Source organism: Lepus europaeus, chromosome 14 (assembly GCF_033115175.1).
Source record: "Lepus europaeus isolate LE1 chromosome 14, mLepTim1.pri, whole genome shotgun sequence".
In the NCBI taxonomy this organism is placed as follows: domain Eukaryota; kingdom Metazoa; phylum Chordata; class Mammalia; order Lagomorpha; family Leporidae; genus Lepus; species Lepus europaeus.
In genome coordinates, this window is record NC_084840.1 from 41133225 (window position 1) to 41153232 (window position 20008).

General features: G+C 42.9%; 1 protein-coding gene across 1 annotated transcript in view; it reads right to left on the reverse strand.

Annotated features, from left to right (window-relative positions):
* Positions 1–20008, reverse strand: part of ITGA8 (integrin subunit alpha 8) — a 191921-nt gene that overhangs the window by 61691 nt on the left and 110222 nt on the right. Inside the window, exons 16-22 of the mRNA XM_062210503.1 lie at positions 18565–18620; positions 17830–17984; positions 12735–12872; positions 12186–12253; positions 10693–10840; positions 5019–5111; positions 149–228 (exon numbers count right to left, since the gene is read on the reverse strand). Coding sequence (XP_062066487.1) covers positions 149–228; positions 5019–5111; positions 10693–10840; positions 12186–12253; positions 12735–12872; positions 17830–17984; positions 18565–18620 — 738 coding nt within the window. The remainder of the gene's footprint in view (positions 1–148; positions 229–5018; positions 5112–10692; positions 10841–12185; positions 12254–12734; positions 12873–17829; positions 17985–18564; positions 18621–20008) is intronic.

Genomic DNA, 20008 nt, shown 5'->3' on the forward strand with positions numbered 1-20008 from the left:
AAACTGGTTTACAAAGACAAAAACATACACGGGCTCTAAGAGTCTGGGTTTTGATTTCGAAAGAAAGAGTTGGACAAGTGGCCTTCAGTTCACTATGGATCTCTCCGCTCCTGAGTGCTGTTGACAAGCGGGCATTGAAAGCTCTAACCTTCTGATTTGGAGATCGAAGTTAATGCTCATGTTTGTTTTCTCAAGACGCGGAACTGCAAATCGGAGGCCCAGAGAATACTAAAACAAAAGCAACCACAAGACACAAAGTCAGTACACAGGAGGGACACTATACCCAGTGTAAAAATCTTCCCTAAACAATTCCTAAAGGTTTTTTCTGCTTCTACCCCTGGGTGGCTGACAGCCAAGAGGACATCCCATAAGGAGAATCTGTGTTTTGGTTCCCTCATCTCCTGTCACCTTCCTTATGTGCTAAACTGAAAACCAACCAAATGTATGAGAGAAAAGTGATTCAGAAAACTATGCTGTCTTTCTTTTCTGTGCGGTCACATCATCATGGAAATGATAGCTCTGAAGTTAATGCAACCATGTGGAAAAAGCTGCTAATGCACTAATGATTGGTGAAGACTTGAGGCTACAAAGTTCAGTGTGCAAAGTGCTTTAGCTAGGACTTCAAGAGTCTATTCATGGAACAATGATTGCACAGGAGTGGAGAGCTACTGTAAGAAAATATCCCAGAATAGTATATGATAGGTAGGTTAGAGTTATGGATGGATGGACTGTTTTTCATTCCTTTATTTTCCAAATCACAAAAAGTATTCGTAGAGTTTTCATAATTTGAAAGTATATAAGAATATGGAGAAGACGACAGTGATAGCATAAGGGCATAAATAATCACTGGTACGGATGTACACTTAACATCACTTGCTCTTCCAAGTACTGAGCTGAGCTTTTCTGTGCATTACCTCACGTAATCACAAGCACTCTGAGGTAGGCTCTGCTTCTCTGGACATTCTACAGTCGAGTAGCAGTCTGGAGATTAGGGGAGGAAGTGCCTTGCTCCAGGTGCACAGCAAATCAGCTGGAATGTAAAACCCTGAAGCTGACTCCAGAATCTGTGCTCAGCCACTACATCATGAGACTGAAACCAGGAAAACTCATGTTCACAGGGACCAGCAATAATGAGCGCATCATGAATGATCAGGTTAGTCATGAACCACACTCATCATTTCACTAGCCCTTGCTAAACGGCCTATGAGCCAGGAACTGGACCAGTGGCTTCCCATGACTCCTGTTACTGCCCTGCTCCCAACAGCCCTCCATGGTCTTTTCCCATTTCAGCGTGACTGGGTCAAGGTAGAAAAGCTGGATTCAACCCTGGATGTGTCTTACCCATAAAGCACATGTAGCCTTCTGCCCCAGGAATGGGGAATTCCTTTAGAAGCCCAAATGTGCAATGCTCTGTAGACATCTGCACATTCTCTTCTCCTTCCGTTGTTAGACTTTTGACTTTTCCTTTCTTTTCTCCTTACAGAACTGCTACTTAAGCTTCAGAGTTCAGGACAAGAAACACCTCCTGCCATCCATCCTCTGATCACATAGGCTGTGCCAGGTACTAGTTTTCTTCCCTTCATGTTACCTCCTCCTCTGTTATTCTCCCATCTCTCTATGTTTATATTGCTAATTTTGAGCTTCTCATGAATGGGCATGGAACTTGTGTATTTTCATCTTTATACTGTCAGACTGTAGCTTAGTAGCAGGCATGCAGAAGGGGTACATTCAGAATTGTGGAAAGAATGATGAGAGTGTGCCCCTTTTTGCACACTTCTAGTGATAAGAATCATACTATGTTGCAATGGAAGCTACCTATTGTTGCTCTTCATGACAGAACAATCCAACCCGTAATGAAGACACAATGCACAGTGTCATACTTGGTGAAGGCCCCTGTGTCCTAACCACCAGATCGCTGGGCACTGAGTCTAAAGTTGGCACATCATTTTTTCATTGTCCTGCTTGGGAACATTTGCAACTTGTTATGATTCTTATTGGCTAAAAAAATTTGATACCATATAAAATGACTTTACTATTTGCAAATCAGAATTAAAGTTTCCAAATACTATATTGAATATTATTTTTAAAAAATGAAGACATTTGGACTGGAATAAATGTTCCTGGCAATTATGGTGCTTTTAAAATACTGAGGATAGTTTTCCCATTTGGAATTTTACTACAACTCACTGAGAGTATTCTTTTTAAAGAACAAATGAAGAAGTAAATAAATCAAACTGTTTTATAACAAAACAGAATGCAATAAAATTTGATGTGTTTAAGGGCATTAAGGGTGAGATAAGAAAGCTATTAGATTTCTTCTACTATAGACTTCAGAGATAAATGAAGATAAACAATTTACTTCTCTGACTTCTACAGACAATTTGCTGGTAACATAGCCTGACATCCCCCACATAAACACATTGTGGTTAAGACCACACTGCCATTTTCACTCTCTACTGTGAATGACACTGGTGGCAAGTTTTTGTTCCAAAGTTATCCTTGGTTATGGATGATCTTAGATGTTTTCTAGTCTAGATTTAAAACTTCTAATACTTAAAAAAGGAATGAGAGGTTGGTCACTTACATTGGCTAACCCTGTCCCTACTATGTCAATTCATTTCACTTTGGCCTTCGATAAACCTCTTTACAGCAAATTAGGTGGTCGGATTTTTGAGACTGAGCAAAGGGATTTATTAGCTCCTAGATAAAAGGATTATAATGAAAAATGTTTGAATAGCTCAATTTAGACATCTTAGTCTATCTTTCATGGCTTCGTTTTAAAGTCTCATCTGTTACTCATTGATTTTTATCCAAGTACCTCTTACAATTTTGCAAGCTGGACAGAACTGTGCTTTGCGGTCAGGCTTGGTTTGAGTCCTGGCTCTCTCCTTCATTGTCAGTGTGGGTGTGGCTTTGGGCAAAGAAGTGACTTCTCTGAGCCTCAGCTTCCTCATCCACAAAATGGGTGAAATAGATGACTCAGAGGGTTTTGAAAATTGAGTAAAGTAGCATAAAATACCCCCTCTCTAGTGATGTGGTTATAACACACAGGACAGTCAATCCATGGTAACCAGTAACTATCTGCTACAGGAATTTCACTTTCATTAAATAATTATTTAGTTTTTGAGCCATGAAATGACTATGTACTAGATAATAGTTTGACACATCTTTTAAATATCCCAAATCAATGCAACAGTATAGTGTAAAAGCAAATATTATTCTAGCATAGTATCCTAAACTATATATTGGGAATAGATATTGAGAAAAAGTTTGAAATGCTCAAGAAAATGTGTGAAACATTGGGCTGAAAGTTTTATTGACTGGCATCTTAAAAATGCAAATGTGTACCTGGGGCTCCCAGGGAAGATGTGATACTCGGTGGGGACCACAGCACTCCCTTTTAAAGGCTGGCCAAGGGATTAGCACCCTTTGGAATATACTTTGGAAAGCTGGTCTAATACAAACCTGTGCAACTACAACTTTTCATGAATTTTTTTTCAGACAGTTTATATCATTCATAATCATAAACATTTCTCTTTAAATTACAACCTTTTTATTTATGCAAGAGGCAGGAGGACAACAGAGAGTCAGAGACAGACAGAGATATGGACAGACAGAGGGAGCTCCCACCCACTAGTTCATTTCCCAAACGTACATAAGGGCACTGGTTGGGTTGGGGCTGAAGCTGGGAGCCAGGACTGCAATCCAGGTCTCTCATGTGGGTGGCAGGAACCCAGTCACTTGAGCTACTGCCATGCTTTCCAGGGTCTGCATTAGACGGAGCTGGAATCTGAAGCCTGAGCCAGGAATCGAACCCTGACACTCCAGTGTGGGATGCAGGCACTTTAACCACTAGGCTAAATACTCCCAACAATTAATTTTAATTATACATATGTATAATCTAGGTAAGATTTAATTAAGTGGTATTTCATATTTCAGACTTTTTTCTGATTTATGACTTCATAAAATAATCACCACTGTGATAATTATGTGCATAGTTAAACTGTAATTGCATAAAATTTATTGTCCATAAATAATCCTGAATGGAAAGTTCCTAAACCTGGAAATAAAAGGAAGAAGTGGTAGTAGGAGGAAAACAACTTCCGTTCTTTTACAAGCATGCCAGAAATCACTATTAACCTCTTCTTTCCCTTGCTATTAACAATTTTCTCTTTTGTTAGTTAAGTGAGATAATGGAAAATATAGACTCTGTAAACCTGATTAAAAAAATTGGATTATAAGGGTGGCATTTGGCAGGTTACTTAAACTATTCCTTGGGATGCCTGTGTCCTATATCAGTGTGCCTGGGATCAAATTTTAGCTCTGCTTCCAATTCAGCTTCCTGCTAATGCAAACCTAGGGAGGCACTAGGTGACAGTTCAAGTATTTTAGTCTCTGCTATCCATGTGGGAGACCTGGAGGAATTCCTGGGTCCTGGCCTTAGCCCTCTGCAGACCTGGCTATTGCAGGCATTTGGAGAGTGAACCAGCAGATGGAGGATCTCTGTCTCTCTGCCTTTCAAATAAAAAAGTGAAAACAAATAAATAGAAACCCTGAATTACAGTAATATTTTAATATGAAAATATTATGAATGATATTCATTCAGGAGATATATTGGAAATAAAAGTCAATTTGGGTTTCTTGACTAAAAATCTTTGTCCTAATAAGTTATTTTAAAGTCTTCTACTTCCACGTGTTTCTTTGTTAATTCAAAGAAAAAATCTTTAGTAAGCTTTGACAAAAAATATCTGCCGTAAAAAGAATTCTTCATAGATTCATTGCAATTCAGTCACATAGCAGTTGTGTCTAAAAAAAAAAAGCCTGTGAAACTGCTTTTCTGTGTGTTTTCCACCTGAGTTGATTCACTCAATGCAGGTCCTCATGCTAAATGCTGTCACCCTAGGGATATCCTACCTAATTTGCTTTAGCTGCTGTGAGCTGAGCTATGGAGTGCTAATTGGGGAGTTTTCTGTTAAAATCAATGAGACGGAAATCAGTAAATACTTTGTTTTCCTTACATTTGTTCCAGCCACCATAGGGTTCCCAAGGTCACACACCACCATCCTGGTCACGTTGTCCATTTTGTACTCACAGCTCAGTGGTCGCAATCCCTATAAAAGAGAAAGAACCAGCACGCAGTTCAGGGGTCAGAGTAAATTCTGTCCTGTCAGAGAGCAGCACAGGGGGCCCAGGAGCATCCCTGAACTTCAAACACCTGTGCATGTTTCAGTGCACAGAAGTTGATTTGTGACCCTGAGCTCAGAAGGGAAACTTGAGAAAAAAGTGAAATTTTAGGAAGACACGGGGGGTTGGCAAACACATCTTTGGAGCTCACTGGGGAAGAAAAGGGCAGCTTTTATGTGAACATTTTCGACACCATCTTCACTAATGTCAGTGTTCAACTCTGGACATGAAGATCAGAAACAATTATAGAGGAGGAAACAAACTCATTCCTTGTGCTAACCTTGGGAAACCAAAAAGGCAATAACATGTACTGATGGTCTCAAAAGCCCAAGAGAGTTGCTGTGAGCACAGATTTCTGCACAACACGGTCCCCTCTGGAGATGAGGCCATGTGGGTTGCTCAATCCTCCAAAACACCTAAGATGTCGAGGGAAGACGCTCTCCTGTTTAACCAGTGCTTCCGCTCTCCTTCCTTCCCTGTTTCCTCTTCTGCCTGGAGCTGCACAAACTCAGGGTTGCAGGGGTGTTGGAACCACAGGCTGCCAAGGTCTCAAGGTTAGGCTGGTGGGAGGGGACGTGAAGTAGGGTTGTCTTTGCACTGCCACCCTCTGCTCCCAGCTCCACCTCAAGTCCCAGAGCTGCTCTCAGCTGCTTAGAAAGCCACCACTTGTTGGCTGCCCCAGTTTTCTCTCCATGCTTCACAGCCTAATGGTTCTGTGGTCCTGCTCTGCATTGAGTGATAGCATCTTACACACTCTCATTATTCCCCTCTAACTCCTAAAGTACCTTCGGGATTATCCAGTCACTCTCACCCCAAAGATAAGCTTGCAACATAGGGATTTTCACCAAGGAGCCACCATCTAGGAATTTCTGTCCTTGTGACTGGAAAGACAGTTCCCAGTATTCTGACACATCCAACCGTCAGCTCTATTGAAGTTTTATATAAGGAAGTAACGAATTTTTCCAGTTAAAGTCTCAGACATGATCCTCCATTCATTTCTGTTTACTTCATTAAGAAAAATAAAACCCAAACCTAAGCCAAAATAACACAAAATCACACAGATTCCAGACATCTAGGTAAAGGATTCTGGAAATGAACCACATGGTTTAAGAACTTCAGCCTCCAGACGGCAGGGGTGTTTAAAGTAACTTCTATTCCCAGGGCCTGGAGCCGTGCAGGGCAGAGTGACAGGTGTCAGGGGGAGAAGGAGCCAGGCGGCTCCTCTCCTTCCTGAGGAGGAACACATACCCATGGGACCATGATGTCCTCTCCCTCAGTCACCCAGGCAGGCTGCACACTGGGCGTCGTCTTCTAATGGATGTCAGATATTTGCAGGCACCACTTCATACATGCCTCCCTCCCCAGTGCCACGGATGACCTGGGAGTTATCTCATAGACAGGAGCCTATTGCCCCACAGCTGCTAATCTTTTTCTTTTCACAAAGGTAGGGTTAGCTCCTATTCAGTGTCTAAGGACCCACAATTAACCCTCATTATACAGAGATGTTTTGTGTTGAAATGATTAACTTCACCAAGAAAACAGGAAAAAAAAAAAAGCAGCACCAGCAAAAGCATTCAGAAGTGCCCATGTGTCCCTTTGTTAGAATTCAACGATTTAGTTATATGATAAGTATTCTGAGCTTACCTCAAGGCTAAAGTTAAATGTACATTTTTACAGCTTTCTGGAAATAGTTCGTTGACATCAGTCAAAGATCTTTTCTCCTACCCACATCCCCTCCACCGTTTTTCTTTTTTTAACCTTTATTTCCTCTCTGTGATGAGAGAAACAGTGATTGTTTTTCGAGATATTTGTAGATTATTTGCCTCAGCGAATCCAGGGACATTCTTGTCCTAATCCATTTATAGCTCTTGGAGTGTTTATTCATTTATTCAGTCACTCAAAATATTTACTGTGGCCCTGCTATTCACCAGGCCCCTAAATAAGTCCCTTGTCCTCACTGGATTCCCAAGTGTTATAACAACTGTAACAATTATAATCACAAGCAATTGTATCAAGCCTGGAAACACATTACAGTACAGTTTGGTTTGTTTAATGATAGGGGAATAAATATTGCAGTGCATACAGGACATACATACAGATGTAAGCCATCAGGGAAGGCATCCTGGAGGAAGTGGCAGCTAAGCTGCTCAGGTAGTGTAGATCAGCGGTTAAGAACAGGGGCTTGAACATAATGCCAAGGTTTCAATCTTGGTTCTGCTACATAATAGCTGTATAGCAATGGGCGTGCAACTTAATTTCTCCTTTTCTATGAAATGAGGTTATTGACAGCAATTTCTCCATTAGGCTGTTATAAGGACTAAGTAAATTAAGTGCATGCAAGAGCTCAGGGCAGTACCTAGCCCATAGCAACTGTTCAGTAAATGCAAGAAGGCTCAGTGATTATTACTACCTGAAGAACAAGAAAAACGAAGTAAGCAAGATGGAGAGGAACAGAAGTAGAGTGAGGGAGTCAGGGAGAAGGAACAGCCAGAGAAAGCTGTTTGTGGCCAGAGTGGATGCGAGTTCCGGGAACGGAAAAGAAAGTCAGTCCTGCTGGAATTGAAGGTGTGGAGGAAAAGGAAAGACCAAGCAGTAGCAATGAGGCTAGGAGGTGAGCGGGGTGATGCACTAAGGGACTCCTGAGTTATCCCAAGGATTTGGAGCTGATCCCAAAAGCAAAGGGGAGCTAGTGAGGGTTTTAAGCAAGGGAGTGACCTGGTCAGATTTGCATTTCAGAAGGGAAGTCTGCTGTGCTCTGAGAGGAAGGGACTCCACACAGGGAGGCTGGAGAGGAGCTGGGAGACTTCTGCCACAACCTGGGAGAAGACTGGGCCCCCCTGGCTGAAGGCGGCCGCAGTGGCAGTTAAGTGGGGAGAAGGATGTGGACCTGTTTGGGACTGAATTCAGGCTTTTTCTAAAGGTGGGTGCTGGCGCCATTCTCCTAGACAGGAAAGGCGGGGGCGGGGGGGTGAGTGCAAGTGTGGCGAGATGAAAAGTCTAGTCCCGGACTTGCTGAAGGAGAGATGAAAGGAGGTGTCCAGTGGAGATGCAATATGAGGTCCCTCGGGAGCCAACTCATAGAGTCAGAACAGCAGCTCCCAGGCCCTGGGCAGAGGGGAACAGGAGGGTGCAGACTTTCAATGTGAGATGATGGAAAGTTCTGGAGGTGGATGATGGTGATGGCTGCACAGCACTGTGAATGTATTTAACAACACTAAATTGCACACTCAAAATGGCTAATGTGGTAAACCTGGTGCTATGTATATTTTATAATACCACTACCAAAGCACTCAGGCCTTTATTCCTATGCAGTTTAGGAGAAAGGTCACCAAAGACAAGTATCAAGTTGTTACCATGAACGTTTCTGGAGAGAGGGATGCTCAGTACCCACATCTTCTACAAGACATAACGGCATTGTCAAGACAAATGCTCTCAACAGAGCGACAGCCGAACTCGCAATCAGAGAGTTTCAATACTTGCCCTCTTGAAAGAAACTAAGTTTTAAAAATCATTTGAACTGATTTTAAATAAGCAGTGTGCACAAATCTCAAACTGATTACAACACAAAGAAGAAATGAGAATGTGGCTTAGTCATGAAAGGTTAAGTCTGCCCGAGGGAAACTGATGGCAGGAAAATTCATGAAGGGCTCATTTGAGATTATGGATAATGTCTGTTGTAATGTTTACAGCCAAAGATAGAAGGGTAGGTGCTCGCCCATGCTTTCCATGCAACAAAGTGAACACTGCACTGGATGTTTTGCTGAAAGAACACTCTAGAATGCATGCTTTGTTTAATGAAGTCAGGGGTGGAGTGACACGAAGGGAATTGAAATAAAAATATGAGTGGAGTCCTGGACCATTTTTAAAAACAACACACTTGAGCTTCACTTTTGAGTTGTTTATTATTTGCATGTAAGTATTTGTAGGTGATGTTTTTCTTTCTTTTTTGCTTGTAGAGATTTTATTATGAGATGACTTTTTTAATGCAGAATAGTACTAAGGGCCACTTTTCTAAATTGTGTGTATGTGCCCTGTTTGTTCTCATTTTAAAAATACCTGGAAGTGACTTTAACAGGGAACTAAGGAGTATAAAAATCACAAACAGAATTAAGTAAAAGGGATGATTACAGTCAATTCACTGGAGAAATCAAGGCATGAATTGATTTTCATGTTTGAAATAAGAGAAAAAAAAAAACAAGCTAGGAAGCTGTAAACACTCTTGAAAAAAGCTGGAATAATTTCCCTTCTTTCCAACTCACTGCTGACATGGAAGAGTTAGAACATTTGGGGACTGTTTCTTAGAAAGTATTTTGTTGGGATATGGTTGACATACAAAAGTCTATTCACATTTAATGGACACATTGATGAGTTTGGAGATGTTTTTTGATAAATTTCTTCAACAGAAAATTCATAACGATTTTAAATGACTGCAAAGATACTTGTTTGTTACTCATCCTTTTTTTAAACTGCGAAGGTAATTCAACAACAAAAACAATAGAAGTATGACTAGAGAATGTAATATTCCTGTTGTTTTTGAAAGTCTTAAAAATGCCAACATCACAACAGTTTGTTAGTATCTTTTTAGAGGAATTTGTTTTCATTAAATTATTCAAGCTCCAGAATGTGTGAACTCCCCTGAGGATGCAATATTTGAAAGCTCATAGATGTTTAATAAATTATAGTTAAATGAATAAATCCATTAGCAAACATTTAAAGAGCACTTGTGATGTGCCGGGACCAATGAAAGCAAGGAGAAACTTGCTCTCTGCCCTGAATTGTGAGCCTGTGGCTTTCCAAAACTGAGCGACGCCCTCTGTTGTCCTCTGTTGTCCTGTAATGTGTTCATAATGGTTTTCTAGAGCAAGTCATTAAGAACAGTGCGGAACCCAAGGATGCTTGCAGTTGGAAGAGTTGTGTTCGGAGAGCAAAGGGAAGATTATAAACAGCAGCCGTGTCATTTCAGTAAACAGTGGTGTTGAGAACTGGCAAATGAGGAAGACCAGGCTTGTGCTGGCCACAGTCCTGACAAGGTGGACCAAGCAGGAAGAAAAATGAACTTGTTTTCTCTCCAGTGTCTGTCCAGGCTATTATCAGTGCTTAGCAGGGATTGGCTGGACCTTCTTCCCTAACCAATAATGAAAACCAGGCCTCCTGTGACCTGCTTGCAACTTAAAGGAACTCAAAGCAAGGCTTGGAAAGCCAGTGAGGATAAGGAGTTAGCCTGGGAATTTAGCTGACTGATCACACTGATAAACCACCACTGTCAACCAGGTTTATTTTGCCTTACTTCAGGTCTCAGTCTTGGGCCAGTTGATCTTGCAGTGGGGCCAAAGTGGGGCAGGGAGGAGGAGTCATCAATCCTGAGTAAGCCCATCCCCCCATGGGTTAACTGCTATTAGGATTTAACAAAGTAATACATCATTTGTAAGAAACGCTCAGCTAATGTGGCCCTACTTGACTTCAAAAATCTATTCCAACTCTTTGCTTCAAATAATTTGCATGCATTACCTTGTTGTTGCGTTCAATCCCCACGTAGTCTGCCTCTTCTGGTATCATTACAAAGAGCTCGGCTTCGTAGGCTCCTTCCCCTTCGTTTCTTGCATTGATTATGAGCATAAGGTGATTTTCATCTCCAATGATTACCTGATGCTTATCTCTAAAAATGCAGTTTAAAAATAATTATTAGCTAACTCCTCTGCCTCTTTGAACATCTTATTTAAGAATCTGTGTAGGTGGAAAAGAAGGAAAAATGGGGAGAACAAGACTATGACAAAAGCAGTGGATCACCGTGAAGGGGTGGTGAGAAAAGTCCAGAGAACCATGTCTGGATGGGAAGGGCAGGGAGAGATGGAGCAGGGTGCTGGCAGGTGTTTACTAACCAAGGCTCCACGAAGAGCATCACCTTAGAGCACTTGCTGATTCCAATGCTATAAACCCTCCCACCATGGTTGATTGCAAGCTACAAACAGTCTTAACAATACACCAGCAAGATTTCTGCAAATTTAACATTGCTTGGAAAGCCAGAATGAGCCAACTCCAGCATGTCGCCAAACACCTCCGTTAGGAAGAAAACAGGTCATGGGAACAAAGGAGGAGAGCTGGTTCAGAACCAAGAGGGGGCAACAGTGCAAAGTGGATAGGAGGGAAGAGAAAATTAGGTCCTGAATGGCTCATGGAGGATTTGGAGGAAACTTAATTCACTGGAACTCCAAATCAAACCAACATTTGGAAATGCCCCTTCCACTTGGACCTGGACTCAAAGCTATTTCCTTGGATACTTGTTAAATTACGCAGTTTGGACAAATTGCCTTTAAGAGGTTACCAAGCAGATCCTGAACACTGGCAGTGAGCGCTCCCGCCAGGGGAAGGATCACAGGTCTGCTTCGTCGGAGACAGGACGTTTTGCATCCCTGGCCAATTTCTGTCCCTGGGGTAATGGAGCAGCAGCTGGTGCTGGAGAACGGGCTCCCCACTGCTGACAGCTGGGAAAGCCACTTGATTCTTACTCGGTTTGTGACACTTTTATTCTACAGAGTGCCTTTAAGGTTTCTTCCCCCCCCCCCCTTTTTTTTTTTTTTTTGGTAAAATAAAGTTAATTTTGCTTTGATAGTTACAGGGATGCCCTTGGGTCATGGGGTGGTGTGAAATGAGCTTATTGAAGGTTTGATGGAAGCAGCCTGTCTGTACCCTTGGCCCACTGGATTGAAGCAAATAAATATAACCTGAGCCTCCCCACAGATAAGTTCACTCCTAACAAGAACATTTTTCTCTCTGTTGTTGAAAGATGAAACGGCCTAGACAAAACCTTAGGGTGTGTCACTTGACACCAATGATAAAGCGATGGCCCAAACCACGGGCTGACGGGAAGAGTAGGCGAGCTCAAGAATGTCACGCGGCGTGTTTTCTGGTGGTGGTGGAGTGTCTACATCCTGCAGGGAAGCTTCAGATGAATACCTGGGCTCCATTAGCCATAATGCTCAAGTTTATCTATTGAAACTTACGGTCTAGCTGCCAGCTTCAAGTCGGGAATACACAGATTGTCTTCTCCACAGTCCACCAGGATGTGAGCCTGTGTTACACAAACACACATCAGAAATCATCTGGGAAAACGCCAACCACACCCTTACGCTCGAAAATCCCAGAGAATCCCACCCATGACACCAAGCCTCTGGTCTCACTACGCGTGCCTCTCCCAGCTGTAAGCCCTAAGTCGCACCATGCCTCTCAGCGCAGGCTTGTTTACAGAATGGCCCGTCTCCAGCCCATTCCAACATGTCTGTAAAGAATGCAGCTCTCTGGCAAGGTTTTGGGATTACCGCCTGTGCCGCTTCCATCGGCCACACTCTGAACCAATTAAACCTCAGCTGCACAAGGGCTTCTGGAACACACAGTGCTGCAGAGGTTCAGGAAACACACCGGGAGGAAATCCCGAATGTTGCATGTCTGTGTGCAGCAAGGAGAGCAAAAGGAGGTGGCTTTGGTCTGGAGGTCCCGAGAGCACTCCCAGTCCCCCCTCCCCGAGCGCTGTCACAGCCCATCAAGGAACATACCTGTTCACTGACACTGTTCTCCCTATAGTAGTTCAATATTGGTTTCACGTCCAGACCATCCGTGAAGGCAGATTCATCCAAACTGTAATTCAAATTAATATTGATTGGCGATAACTTATCTCGGAACTCAGTTTCATCCTAGGAAAAATAATCACAGACTAAAGAGAAGCTCCATGAATGGGCTGCAAGGTGATAGTCTGCAAAAGGTGGGCGACTGTGGGGAACCGCAGGCTGGCCACCTGTGAGAACCTCCTCTACATGGTTTGCAGCAATCGGTCGACCACAAGGCCTACGAAAACAACCAGGTGAAACAGAATGGACTCTGCATAAACAACTAGGAAGAACCAGGTGAAACAGATGAACTTTCGACCTGAGGCTATACGCGCCCTTTCATCTGATTGGACGATATCAGCATAAAGGGGCATTGGGATCTGGGCGGGCCGGCGCGGCCCCTCTTCTTTTCTCCTCTCCCCGCTTTCCTTCTGCCCCCACAAGTAAAAGTTCCTTGAGAACTGAGAAAGGGTGAAAGTTCTTTGAGAACCGATGAACAGTGACCGTGTTGTGACTACGTTGGACCCTCGCTGGCGAGGGTCCGACAAATGGTGCCGTGACTCGGATAGTCGGACTGGTCACTGGAAGCAGGAAAGAAAAAATTAGAACGTATGGAAAACATGGGAATCTAGGCGGTAAAGTCTAGGATTGGTACCGGGAAAAAACTAGAACGTGTGGAAAACATGGGAATCTAGGCGGTAAAGTCTAGGATTGGTACCGGGAAAAAATTAGAACGTGTGGAAAACACGGGAATCTAGGCGGTGAAGTCTAGGATTGGTACCGCGGAAAAAAAAATTCCTCGACAACCAAGTTGTCTTTAAAAAAAAAGCGGGGACGCCCATGAAAGCAGCTGCTGTAAAGCGGTGAGTTAGAGCAGGAACAATAGCGTGGGGTCGGAAGACAATTGAGGGCAGCAGAGCAATTGCCTGAAGTCCTTAGGTTATGGCAACTGATCGACCAAGCTCTCCGTAATGACTCGGAGGAAATAGCAACCCTCTTAAATGAAGGGGCTGATTTACTAGAGGAAACAATCTCAATCTGGGAGCCTAGATGGAGACAAAGAGGACGGAGACAGAGGGCCAACATGGGTAGGGACAGAGAGGGAGGATGAGAGACCCCTTCCTTCTGCACCCCCCTATTCGGCACATTTGCCCATAAGAGGAGTTCCCTCGTGTTGCTGCAAACTGGCTCCAAGGCAGTGCGTGGTGAGGGAGACTTCCTCCTCTAGTCCGTGGCTTACAGAGAGCTCGCAGGGGCTCAGGTCCATGATAACGCTAGGAACGGTCAGCCAGCCTGGAACGAGGATATGCTAAATGGGGAAGGAGCTTTTACTAACAGGCCCAGGCTAGATGCCCTAATGCGGTTTTGATGCAAGTGAGAGAACTAGCCCGGAGGGCATGGAAGGCCATTCCAAGGAACGGGCTAGGACGAAAATGTTTTAAGTGGAAAAGACCGCATGAAAAGGGAATGTACAGAACAGACAATCGGGACACCAATCAGGACTGTGTCCTTGATGCGGTAAAGGCAACCATTGGGCAAATGAGTGCTATTCCAAGCAAGATAAGGCAGGCAATCCGCTTCTATCACCAGATTAAGTGGCCAGAATAGTACATCCCAAAAAACGAGTGGCGGGCCCCCATACCCAGGGGCCTGAAAACTCAGTGGGTGAGAAGACAAACCATGGGAGGAGTAGGACCGTCTGAAAAGGACCAGCAAGCATTTACTGCAGAGCTGCGAGCCACCAACTATTTAGTATTAACACCTCAAATGGGAATCCAGGCAATAGATGTGGAACCTTGAGAGCCCATGGATGATATCAACGGTTTAGGCGTTACTATAGGAAGGGCTACAAATTCATTAACGGGGCTTATTCAGTTGCCTTGCTCACAGCTCGAAGTAATGTTCCAATCTACGAAGGGGATAGTGCAGCTGTTGCCATTGCAGCCCATTGCTCAGCTGCTAATAATAAGTCTTGTAAAGGATACTAGAGGTAATCAAGGAAAGCATCTTGCAGCTCACTATGACTCTTGGCGAGCGCCCACTATGGACTCTTATTATCAAAGAAAAGGCAATCAAGGGGCTATTAGATACAGGCGCAGATGTTAGTATTATCTCCAAACAAGACTGGCCTCCTTCATGGCTCCTCCAGGAAGGAGATAACACCTTGGTAGGATTAGGCACCGCTGTTGCTCAATCCCGAAGCGTGCAAGTGGTAGACTGGAAAGATCAAGAAGGTACCACAGGCAAAGTACAACCTTACGTGTGTGCTATCCCTGTAACTTTATGGGAGAAGGATGTCTTGGAGCAACTTCATTTGCAGACCTGTTGTTGGCAGCTGTGAGAAGACACCCTAGAAAGAGTGTTTACCATGCTAACCTCATGCTTGCAGACGGCGGGGTTACAAATTGCACCAGAAAAGATTCAAAAGGGCACCGTGGTCCAGTACCTAGGGCTAAGGTTAACACCAACTATGGTGGCCCCTTTAGATTTTGTTATATTTACCGCAGGACTTAAGACCTTAAATGACTTCCAAAAATTATGTGGTAACTTAAACTGGATATGGCCTTATTGCTTAACATTTTGGAAGGCGATTCACAGCTCGCCTCACCTCGTACAGCTGCAATCTTACAGAAGCTTGAAAATCGCGCAGATGCAAAGATGCCAGAGCTGTTTGCACGTGTCGGTGGACACGTTCTCTGGAATTGTCAGCCACGGCTCTAAACAAAGAAGGAACTCAACAGGTTATTCAACACTGTCTACAGTCCTTTGCCACTTGGGGATGCCCAAAATTATCAAAACAGATAATGGGCTGGCGTACACTTCGGCCTGTTTTGCTACATTCTTAAAAGAATTCGGCATAAAGCACGTTAAAGGTGTGCCCTACAATCCCCAAGGGCAGGCGATAATTGAACAGACTCACCTGTACCTAAACTTTAATAAAGGGGGAATAGGAGAATATATGGTAGCTAATTGCGATGCATTGGCTATAGCTCTACATACTACAAATTTTTTGAATAGGAAAAAGTGTGGCAAAACTCCCGAGTTCGTGGTGTTTAGTGATGTACTTGCAGTATTGTTTGAAGAATTGTTTTGTCTTAAGGAAGAAAAGACGTTGCACATGATTTGTACTGCAGCAAAGCAGCAAAGTGACCTGAGTTAGATATATCTGAAGGTATTTTGAAAGTTACGTTCAAGGCTAACACCTAAGCTTTGTGTAATGTAAATAAGAATGTTTTTGTATCAGTTTTTTCCTTTGAAAATGGCATTAACATTGTTACTTGAGGTCTTGCTTAATCACTCTTGTTGTCCTGAGGACTTGAATTTCAAATTTCCTTACACTTCTCATACAAAAATCATAAATATCTGTAGTGGTCCGACAGGCTATGCTTGCTATGTATCACTCTGACCCTCAGCAACAGATATGGCTTAGCATGATGAAGCGGTAGCCAAAGACGGGTAATCACTGGCGAGTGCCCCTAGCAACCTAAGAAGCAGGTGGCGCGTCGCTGGGAACCTAAGACAGGCACAACTCCGTGCCATAAATAACAAAAGGGGGAGCTGTGGGGAACCGCAGGCTGGCCACCTGTGAGAACCTCATCTACATGGTTTGCAGCAATCGGTCGACCACAAGGCCTATGAAAACAGCCAGGTGAAACAGATGAAACAGAATGGACTCTGCATAAACAACTAGGAAGAACCTGGTGAAACAGATGAACTTTCGACCTGAGACTATACGCGCCCTTTCATCTGATTGGACGATATCAGCATAAAGGGGCATTGGGATCTGGGCGGGCTGGCGCGGCCCCTCTTCTTTTCTCCTCTCCTTGCTTTCCTTCTGCCCCCACAAGTAAAAGTTCCTTGAGAACCGAGAAACAGTGACCGTGTTGTGACTACGTTGGACCCTCGCTGGCGAGGGTCCGACAGGCGATGTGTGACTGTCGTCCCGGAGAGGGGACGATGGCGCCTTGGTCCTTGCAGCAGGCTGGAAAGCATGCTGATGTACGTGATGTACAGTAGCTGGTGTAATTCATCTGTGTTCCATCATAAACTCATCTACAGCCATGGCTTCACTGAGAGATGCTTCTAGAGCAGGCTTCAGGTTCTTCAGAACTTCACCAGCTCACACAGAGTTGGTTAATGCACAAAGACTGTATTTCTATGCCATAGACATCATGCAAACCATGATGAGTTAGGCCTTTTGTTTTCAGGAGGTTGCCAGGATTTGTGAATTCCCTTGGGTTTAGGGGAAGACAACATCCTGATCCTCTTCCTGACTCCTCACCTCTGTCGGTGGTTGCTTGCATAAACTTCAGAACACCTTCATGTTTAAAAACGAAGAAGGGCGGGGAGGAGCACCTAGCAGTGGGCATGTCACCCTTCACTGTGTGCCAGTCAGGGTCATGTGAAGACACAGGGTCACGTATGCAAATTTTCACGTGCGCTGTGTACCTTGGGGCTTCCCAGAGGTCCCCTTGCTAACTACATCCCTTAAAGGAGGACAAGAAATCAGAATGAGTGATTACTACGTAACAACTAGCAAGGATGGAAATTGTGTGATAAATACTTTGGCTTTTTAAGTTTCATGGTAGGTTTTAGAGTTACTGTAAAAATACCTTTAAAAAGATAAGTATAAATTATTTTCAGTAAAAGCTTTGAATGCCTAAATGGTTTCCTGAGTTGGCTCTGAACTGTGCATTGATAAAATCTAACAAGACATACTCACATAGGATAAAAATTCAAATAAATTGTGTTGGACTTTTATGTTTAAGGGGGAAGGCAGTAAGAAATGAAAACCACCTGAGTTGAGTGCTATTATCAAGATTTTGTTCTAAACAAAAAGAAACCTTCGGAATTAGTAACAACATGTCATTAGGAAGTCAGGGTCAAAATGAAAGCATTCGCCCTTAAAATAAAGTTCCCTCCTAAGAAAATGAAAATAGACTGGGATCTAACGTGGACAAATATGATGGTTAAATGGAGAAAAATGGCTGGAATCTTGGATTTGGAGGTGAGATGTCAGAACAGACATTGCGGCAGCACTTACTCGAAGGTAAATGATGAAGTCCCGGCAGTGGAGGGATTTCTGCCGGTTTATCACAAGAGGGAAGATGAGATGGGGCTGATGGTTCTCCAGGAAGAGTGTTCTTTTAATGGCGCCTTTTTGTTTCAGAGAATCTAAGTGCACCTCGGCCGTCAGGGCTACAGGACAGAGATCACAAAATGTAATCAGGAGAGAAACGCATTCAGTGAACACAGTGATCTACCAGAGAGGTGATTCCCTGTTTCCGTTGTTTATTCGGGAAACTGGTGTTTCATATTTGGGATCAAACACAATATGAGGGTACTTCAAAAAGCTCATAGAAAAATGGAGTTAAAATATGTTTGCTTTGGTGCATAATTTTTTCATGCTAAGCATTTCCATGAACACTTTGAAGACCCCTTATGCATGAGCTACAAAAATCTTATAGAGTATTCCCAGAGTTAAAATTGTTTTGAAATGCTTTTATGCACATTGTCACTTCTTCACGTATTTATCTGTTTTTACACATACTATTAATACTAATTATTGAAGTCATATTTGATATATAGCCATTTCCATATACATAATAGAAATCTTGGTGTTGACAATGGATTCTTTGGTTTTCTAACGTCTGTTTGGAGAAATGCTTACATTGAATTTTCTTAATACAGTATAGGGATATTGTATTCACAAATTCCTTAAAGAAAAAATAAAATCCCACTTGGAAAGTGGAAAACATTAAAAGTAAAACATGCTCACCTATGATATTTGAAATACTCTGGCCTGTTACAGATGCACACACTCTTAAAGCAAAGCTATGGAAAAATAATAAAAATTAATTGGTTAATAGCTTTGACTCTGCAGTAGAAATCTTCCTTTTCCTCATCCCAGGTAAAATAAATATATCATTTTTCTTCTATACATGTAACTTCACACATAATCTCCCATTATGGCATTATTATATAGCAAGGTAATAACTGGCAAGGACTAGAAATAACCTGATTTAACCAGTAATCAATCGAGTACTTGCTGCTTTTACTCAGTAAACATATATCTCCACTTATCTCCGTGTGCTGGGGAATGCAGAATTAGGCAGCACTGCAAGGTAATACTAGCAGGAAAGCCTGGAGAGGAGTGAGGCTGTGTTCCCACCTGAGAAATTTAAAGAAATCCAATGTGGCTGCAGCATCAAGAGATGGGGAGTTTGGAGGAGGGGAGGCTTGCTTGGTTCATGGGTGGGGACAATCACGCAAGTCGTGCTAAAGGGTGTGGAGTTAAAGGTAGAGACAGTGAAAGAGATTGGGGAGAGAAAGAAAACAGGAGCTTAAAGGTGCTGTCGCAAGCCGGGTAGACACAGTGTGGGGTATGGAGAAAGTTAGGGAGGGTAGATGCCCTCAGGGACACTTTCTAGTTTTGCTTTGAGCACGCCCTACCCACAATGCAAGTCAATGCCTACTGTGGCTGGTATGATGACCTGTACTTGACCCTGGTCTGCAGCCATCGAGGGGATGAGAAATGGCTGACTGACTCTGTGTCACTTGACTGAATGCTCTCACCCATCTCCTGAAAAATTCCAAGCCCTAACAGTATTAAAGATGGAGTCTTTTCAAATTTGTAAGAAAGTAGAAATATAATAAAATACTTAAGTATGATGATCTTGAGGTTTTGACTGATACATCTATAGTATGATTTGATACTTCTACAGAATTCTAAAGGAGTAAATGATCCCTAATCATACTTTAGTTATGTGGCAGCTTCCCGTGTCAAACATAATGAAGACATGTCACATCTGGGATTCATCTGTCTACCATGACTGCCGTCCGTGTCTCCCTTCAGGGGATATAATTTGCCACATACCATTAAGCCAGAACTTTCCTGAGATGTCTATACCATTGTGAGTGTTTATAGCACTTCCCCAAGGAAATCACAAATCCAATCCACTTGTGCTTCAATTAGAATTATTTAAGAGTGATGATTAGTTAATCATATCTTTAAATTTTGTAGTAGAGCAGGCTTCCAAACACGGAATTTTTCTGTATCCAACTCGTTTGGGATTATTTAGCTGTGTGAAAATCATCCAGTGACCCTTTTTTTAAATTCTTCATTACACTACCTAGCAAAGCTCACTTGCTTTTAGAAGTTCCTGTTTGTAACAAAATTAGCACCACATATAAATTAAAATTTAAGTACAATAACTTCTCTA